The sequence below is a fragment of the Crocodylus siamensis genome, chromosome 8 (genome assembly GCF_052110815.1).
Source record: "Crocodylus siamensis isolate JL-2025a chromosome 8, ASM5211081v1, whole genome shotgun sequence".
Lineage (NCBI taxonomy): Eukaryota > Metazoa > Chordata > Crocodylia > Crocodylidae > Crocodylus > Crocodylus siamensis.
This window is the reverse complement of record NC_143402.1, coordinates 57,194,695-57,202,108: the sequence shown is the minus strand read 5'-3', so window position 1 is coordinate 57,202,108 and position 7,414 is coordinate 57,194,695. Positions and strand designations below refer to the sequence as shown.

General features: G+C 59.8%; 1 protein-coding gene across 3 annotated transcripts; it reads left to right on the top strand.

The window, feature by feature from the left end:
- The first annotated feature begins 243 nt into the window (after positions 1-243).
- On the top strand, positions 244-5,948 carry MRI1 (methylthioribose-1-phosphate isomerase 1). Of its 3 annotated transcripts, XM_090059285.1 has the most exons (9): positions 245-426; positions 1,042-1,283; positions 1,355-1,527; positions 1,968-2,144; positions 2,476-2,700; positions 3,996-4,122; positions 4,637-4,826; positions 5,258-5,313; positions 5,410-5,548. In XM_090059285.1, the coding sequence occupies exons 1-8, from the start codon at positions 295-297 to the stop codon at positions 5,306-5,308; spliced, it is 1,317 nt and encodes a 438-aa protein (XP_089915411.1). In that variant the 5' UTR covers positions 245-294; the 3' UTR covers positions 5,309-5,313; positions 5,410-5,548. The 3 variants fall into 3 exon arrangements, with proteins under 3 accessions (XP_089915413.1, XP_089915411.1, XP_089915412.1); XM_090059287.1 differs by lacking the exon at positions 4,637-4,826 and having other exon boundaries at positions 244-426; positions 5,410-5,948; XM_090059286.1 differs by lacking the exons at positions 2,476-2,700; positions 3,996-4,122 and having other exon boundaries at positions 247-426; positions 5,410-5,948.
- The last annotated feature ends 1,466 nt before the right edge of the window (positions 5,949-7,414 follow it).

The following is a 7,414-nucleotide window of genomic DNA, read 5'->3' as shown; positions in this document are numbered from 1 at the left end:
CGATGCTTGAAGGAGAGTGTTTGTGCCCAAAAGCTTGCAATTAAAGACTTATTTTGCAAAAATCTAGTTGGTTTAATAAAGATATCTCTGCCATGAGCTGTGATTCCTTTTGCCTCTAGACCAATAGGGCTACAAGCTGGACCCTCCCCAGCTCTGGACGCGGGGGCTCGGGCACGTGGGTTCTGCTGGTAGCGGGGGAGGGCAGCGAGAGTCTAGCGGGGCGGGGCCGAGTCGGGGCCACTCCCAGCGGGGGCGGGGCCTGGCCTGGACGCCCGGGTCCCCGCAGCTGCAGCCATGGCGCTGGAGGCGCTGCGTTACCGCCGCGGGTCTCTGCAGATCCTGGACCAACTGCAACTGCCGCAGCGGAGCTGCTACGAGGCGATCCGGGGCGTGCGGGATGGGCTGGCGGCCATCCGGGACATGCGGGTGCGGCTCGCTCCGTGCTCCCTCTGCCCCATGGAGCTGGGGGGGGGGGGGCAGGGATACCCCCCAAGGGAGTGGGGGTAGGAAGCGGGCCCCGAAGGTGTGGAAAGGGAGGGCATGGAGAGGAGTCCCCCCAGGGTGGTGGTGGGGCAGGCCCTGCATGAACCTGGGGGAAGGGAAACGGGGTGGAGGCAGGCAGATGAGCCCCATCTTGGAGTTGTGGGGCCAGGGAGATGGGGCACCTCAAGGGAGTAGGGAGGGGAGATGCAAGGCTGTGGCCTCCCTGGGTTCTGTAGGGGTCTGGGCTGCTCCCCCCCCAGGGTTAGGGGAGAGGAAGTCTGCACTTGGGAGGCCCTAGGCTGGGAGGTGGGGAAGGTTCTCCTCATCCCCACCCCCTTGCTCTCAGGTGTGAGGGAGACCCCCCTGGAGGCTCAGGGCTGCTGGGGGTGGGGTCAGGGCATGAGTTGGACAGGTCCCCCCCACTGTCTCTAACACTCCCTTGCTCCCAGGTTTGAGGGTGAGTGGAGGCAGGGAGCCCCCACCAGGCTCATGGCTGCACTAAGCTGGAGCAGGGTTAGGGCACATACTACATCCCCCCATCTCCACCCCCTCCCCTAGGTGCGGGGTGCTCCAGCCATTGCCATTGTGGGCTGCCTGAGCCTGGCGGTGGAGCTGCATGGGGGCACAGCTGGGGGCCAAGATGCTGCCACAGTGGCCACCTTCATAGGCGAGGCACTGCAGGACCTGGCCAGCGCCCGTCCCACAGCCCGCAACATGGCACAGGCAGCTGAGAAGTTGGGGGCTGCAGCTACATGTGAGGCTCAGCGCCTGGGTGCCACAGCCAACAGCGTGCGGGAGATGTGAGTAATAGGGATGGGGGGGCAGCTGGGCTGGGCCAGGCCAGGTCTTGACAGCAGTCTGCTCCCCCCAGCGTCATCCAGCTAGCGGAGAAGATGCTGAAGAAGGACCTGCAGGATAACCAGCGCATCGGAGAGCTCGGGGCCACCTGCATGATGCGGGGGGTGGCACCAGGGGGCCAGGTGACAGTGCTAACCCACTGCAACACTGGGGCGCTGGCCACTGCTGGCTATGGCACTGCCCTGGGTGAGTTGGGGCTGGACAGGGCTTCCCCACACACCAGGGAAAGGGAGCTAGCTGGCTTGGCTTGGTTCCAACTCTCAGGCCTCACTCCCTCCTCCCTGAGAGGAGCCTAGGTGTCCTGGTTCTCTGCTCTGATTGCCAACCTGGAGGTTGGAGCAGAACCCAGGAGTCCTGGCTTTGGCCTGCTCTACCAACCAGACCTCCATCTTCTCTTGGAGCTGGGAGGAAGAGCCCAGGAGTCCTGGCTCCCAGGCCCCCTACATCAGGCATTGATTACCAGCCTGCCTCTCCCGAGCAGAACCCAAGCATCCTGACTCCTATAGTTTGCTCTAACCATTAAACTTCTCCCATTTCCAGAGCTGGGAATAGAACCCAAGTGCTTCCTCCCCCACCAGCCCCTTAACCTTCGTTCTTCATCCTACCATCCCCGTCTTGCCTCGCAGGTGTCATCCGGGCCCTACATGCCCATGGCTGCCTGGAACATGTGTACTGCACAGAGACACGGCCCTATAACCAGGGGGCCCGGCTGACAGCCTATGAGCTGGTCTATGAGGGCATCCCAGCCACCCTCATTGCTGACAGTGCAGCTGCTCTGGCCTTGAAGGAGAAAGGCATCTCCGGTGAGTGCAAGCCCAGCTGATTCCTCCAACTCCCCCAGCCTGGTGCTAGCTGGCCCCCTGGCCTGGCTCTCAGACCCTGGATTCCCCATGAAGGACAAGAACTTTGATTTTGGGTGAACAAGGGAGGTGGGCACAGCCAGGAAAGTCCTGGGTCTCCTGCCTCCTACACCAGGCCTCTCCATCCCAAACGACCTCCTCTCCCCAGTAGAGGGATGGATCTTTCTAGACCATGTCTTCCTCCCTAGAGGCCCTGTGGCTGCCTTGGGGTCCCTTCAAAATGCAGGGTCCCTTCCCCCTGCTGGCTGCCAACTCCTTTTATCCCCTTGCCCAGCCATTGTGGTAGGAGCTGACCGCGTGGTGGCCAATGGCGACACAGCCAACAAGGTGGGCACCTACCAGCTGGCTATTGCTGCAAAGCACCATGGCGTGCCTTTCTACGTGGCAGCACCCAGCAGCTCTTGTGACCTCAGCCTGGCCACCGGGGACCAGATCGTCATTGAGGAGAGGCCCAGTCAGGAGCTGACAGACATCAACGGCACGAGGATCGCAGCACCCGGTATAGAATCAGAGCCACTGCTCTGCAGGGACCTCCAGAAATCACTTAATGTAATGCAGTGTTTGAGGCAGGATCATCCTTGTTCAACCATCGCAGTCAAATCCATTGTCCAAACTCTTAGTAACACTACAGTCAACCCTGATGCAACACCAGGTGTCGCACCTGACCCTGCCACAGGGAAATCAGGGGAACCGCAGTGGCCAACATCCTGCTACTGTAAAAAGTTGTTAATATACTCTTGAGATCCCAGGAAGAGGCTGTGTCCCTACTACAGAGAAAGCCAACCTCCCCCCAAGTCTGTGCCAGCCTGACAAGGAGGTAAAATTCCTTTCTGACTCCAAATGTGTCAGTCTGACCCCGAGCAAAGGAGCATGACCCTCTAGCCAGGAACCTCTGAGGTTAAGTCCCAGCAAGAGCATTGGCACAGCCTAGTTGCCACACCCAGACTGGGCTGCAGCCAGCACCCAATCATAGAATCCTAAAGTAGTGGGGCTAGAAGGGACCTCCAGAGGTCACATCCACTCCAACCCCCTGCCTGAGGCAGGATCAGCCCTGTCCAAACCAGCCCAGACAAATCCATCATCTAAACTCTTCATAAAACTGCTATCAGCCCTGACAGATCACCAGACATCACCCTCAACTCTGCCACAGGGAAAGCAGGGGGACCACGCAGCCAGTGTCCTGCTGCTGTAAAAGGTTGTTAATACTCAGTTGAGAGATCCCGGGCTGTGCCCCTACTACAGAGGAAGGCAACCACCCCCCATTCCCCCCAGTATGTACCAATATGACATGGGGAAATTCCTTCCTGACCCCCAATGCAGTGTTAGTCTGACCCTGAGCAGAGGAACAAGACCCTTTAGCCAGGACCCTTTAGTCAGGGTTGAGTCCCAGCAGGTGCATTGACACAGCGTAATCACCATCCCGTCTGGACAACATTTAAGAAATCAAAGTAACAATCAGTGCCTCTAAGGAAGTGGAAAATAAACCCTGACACAAGTAGCAGCAGGAGGGATTGGGAAAAATATTCCCTCCCAGCCCAATGTGGTAGCCAACAAAGCCCAGCAGCCTGGGAGATCCCCAGAGCAGAGTGGGTTGAGCTACCTCCAGATTATGCTTGTCCAACCTCTCCTTGAACCCTGGCAAGAATGGAGATCTCCCCCCCCACACACACTGTTCCCTAGGCAGGGAGGTGGGGAGGGAAATTCTGGTTCAGCAGGATGCAGCTGAACTGGTGGGGAGGGGGGGACCAGCTGGAGGGCCCCATGACCAATTCTGTGTTGTTTCCTCCTGCCCAGACATTGGCGTCTGGAACCCAGCCTTTGACGTCACTCCCCACAACCTCATCACTGGCGGCATCATCACAGAGCTTGGGGTCTTCGCCCCCGCAGAGCTCCAGGAAGGCCTGAAACAGGCCTCCATCAGGTGATGCACACTCCTGCGCCCTAGGCCAGCTGTGCCTGGGTGAACTTGACCAGGGCTGCCGGTGCTGGAGGGTGTCTGGTGCAGACCCTGCTTTGTCTGCAGCTAATAAACCCAGGTTGCCTTTTATAGTGTCAGGCTTGTGAGTCCTACCTCCAAATGGAATTGGTGTTCCCTACCGTGTGTTCTAGGGTCTGTAGTGCTCGGGAGAGTCTCTGGAGGCAGGGGCCTCTGGTGTGGAGTTTCCCCTGTCCTGGCTCTGGGCCATGTGGGGCTTTTGCTCCCTTTGTGTCCTCACTGCTGAGGATGGTTGTGCTGGGGACACCACGCACACGCGTGCTCTGTGCAGCTCCGTGTACAGGGAGTGACTGCATGGGATGATGCAGTGTACATGCCAGGACTGCGAGCAGTTACACCCCTCCGCCTGTGTCCCAGTATGCGTCGCTGCAGGTCGCCTGGCCCCTCTGTATCCCAGCATGCCCTGGGACAGGCACCGACTTCCGCCCCTTTCTCCCAGAGTGCCGCGCGAAACAGAATCGCCTCGGTTTCCCGGCATGCTGCGGGAGCGGGGCTCGCTACCCCAGTGTCCCGGCATGTCCTGCGGCGCCCCTACAACGCCAAGATGGCGCAGGGCGGACGGAAGCTGCTGGCGAAGAGTCCGGGCGCGGGGAAGAAAACGGCGGTGGCCCGAGGGCCTCGCAAGGGAGGTGAGAGCGGGGGGAGCCGAGAGCATGGAGGGGATTTGGGGCCAGGAGCAGTGGGGGGAGCAGAGGGCTATGAGGGGGAGAGAGCAGAGGGTAGGGGGGTGCTGGCAGGCTGAGGTGTGGGAAGAGGTGCAGGGGCTCGAGGCCCTTTTTTGGGATAACAGGACCCCATTGGGGCATTTGGGCCCCACTGTGCTGGGATTTTTTTGGAGTGGGGGCAGCTGCTGGGCTTCCCCATCCAGTTTCCCCAGGAGGTGCAACTCCAGAGCCCAGCATGTTCTTACGCAGAGGACAGGGGGGTTTGGACATCTCCCCCTGGCTCCCAGACACCCCTGGAACCTTCAGTGTCACCCCTTCCCTCCTAGCCTGGTGCTCTTGAGGAGGGGCGGGTCTGCTCCCATCCTTCTTCATCTCTCTCCTTTCCCCTGCCCCAGGCCGTATCATCGCCCCCAAGAAAGCCCGAGTGGTGCAGCAGCAGCAGCTGAAAAAGGTGAGAGGTGGGGTGGGGCCTCAGGGTGCTCACCCCCCCAACCCAACCCTGTCAGGGTCTTACCCCCTCTCCACCCTCTCCTTCCACCACACGCAGAACTTGGAAATTGGCATCCGCAAGAAGATTGAGCATGAGGTGGTGATGAAAGCCAGCAGCAGCCTGCCCAAGAAACTGGCCCTTGTCCGGGCTGCGCCATCTGGAGCCAAGAAGGTCCAGGGTCCCCCCAGCAAGATGCACCCGTGACTGGTGCCCCAGCAGCAGCATTGCCCAAACCTTCTGCCTGGGACTCCAGCCTCACCCTGCACCTTGCCTGATTCATGCCACAAGTGACACGAGCTGCAGAGGTCTCAGCCTGGCGATGCTGAACGGTGGTGCATGGAGGCTGTGAGGGGTTTCCTGACCTCTTGGTAGCAAGGGCTGGTAGGAGGGAGGGGGTGTCCATGGGAGAGAGGAGGGTGCTGCTTTGCCCTCTGATCCTGCTTTAAATTACAGCTATGCTCAGTCAGTGACTGCAAATGCCTTATTCCCAGATGGATTTCATAGACATTTGGGCTGGAAAGGACCCCAAAGGATCATCTGAGTCCAGCCCTCTGCCCCAAGATTCCAGCAAGATAAACATCCGAATGAGTCTTGAAGGAAGTCTCCAAGTTCATTTCCCCCCACTTCAGATCCCCAGAGCCATATGGTGGTGGGTGGTGGTTTTGTGTTTGCCCCCCTCCCTGCCGGGAGACCCAGTGGCCCTCGGGCATAGATCATCGCTGAGGAGAGAAAAAGCTTCTTGTGCCCTGTGAGTGACTCACTGGGGTGGAGGCAGAAGGGGTGGAGGAGCCCCAGCCTGGCCCCATCACCCTCATTTGTGTGGTCTGTTCATGGGGGCCGTCTTGGAGCTCCTGTGCATCTCCCCCAGCCTATCTCTCTCACCCAGAACTTGATCTCCCTTCAGTGAAGTGGGGGACATACTGCCTCTTCCCCCCTCCCCTCCCCCCCAGGGTCTGAGCCACTTGCACCCTCCAAGGAGGCCTAGAAACCTGGGCCATGCTCTTGCCCCATTCTCCCCCCACCCCCCCCCCCAAATAAATCCTGCCCTGCAGTTCCTGGACCCAGTCCCAACTGCTCTAATCCCTGGGCACCGCTCCCTTCTCCATCCTGAGTGCTCCTCCAGGGATAATAGTGGCAGCTGGGGGAAGCCTGGGGACATGGGTTCCAAGGGGGTCAGTGAAACGGGGGCTGCCCCCCCCCAGCCCCTCCATGGGGACAGCTTGGAGCAGACTCAGGGCTCTGCTGGGTGCTGTGGGGCAGAGGCAGTCAGACCAGGAAGTACTGGCTGGCAGCAGCAAGTCCCATAAGTTCATGTCCCAGGGTCTCACCAGGCCTGGATGGCCCAGACACCTGGATTCTCCCCTGAGGAGGTGCTGCTTTAGAGCCCAGGTGCCTGAGGTCTGTCCCCAGCCTTATGAGGGGAATGGGGGCCAGGGGGCTAAAGCAGTGGGTGGGGGTGTTAGTAACCTGGACACCTGGGTTCTCTGTTAGCTCCGGGAGAGGAGTGGGGTTTAGTTGGGCTGAAGGGATCAGAGCAGGAGGAGGCTGAGAGCTGGGATTCTCTGGTCTCTGCTGTGCTGCTGCTCCCCTGATGCCCGGTAGGGGTCGCCAGGCACCTGCTAATACAAAGCTGTCAGAGCGTGACATCTGCCTGAGGCTGTTCTGGGGGAGCCCCCTATCCCTTTGTGCCTCCCTGTGCCCCCTCTATCCCAAGCTGTGGCTCATGTTTCTGCCAGGCCTGGCCGGGGAGCCTCTATCCACTAGAAAAGTAACCCAGAAGTCCTGGGAGAAATGGGGGGTGGGGATTGGAATCCAGGCAAAGGGGCTTTGGAGGGGGCGCTGCTGGAGAGAACCACCCTGCAGTGGCTGTGTCGCTGTTTCAGTGGTTAGAATTGGGGGTGGGGGTCTGAGCCAGGACTCCTTGGTTCTCTTCCAGGATCCAGGAGCTGTGGGGTGTGTCAGGAGCCAGGCAGCTTGTAGCAAATCAGGCCTGTCCCTCAACTTGTCTCTGCAGTGGGAGAATCTGCTTGTGGGGGAGTGGGGAGTGCAGATGGGGTTTGCA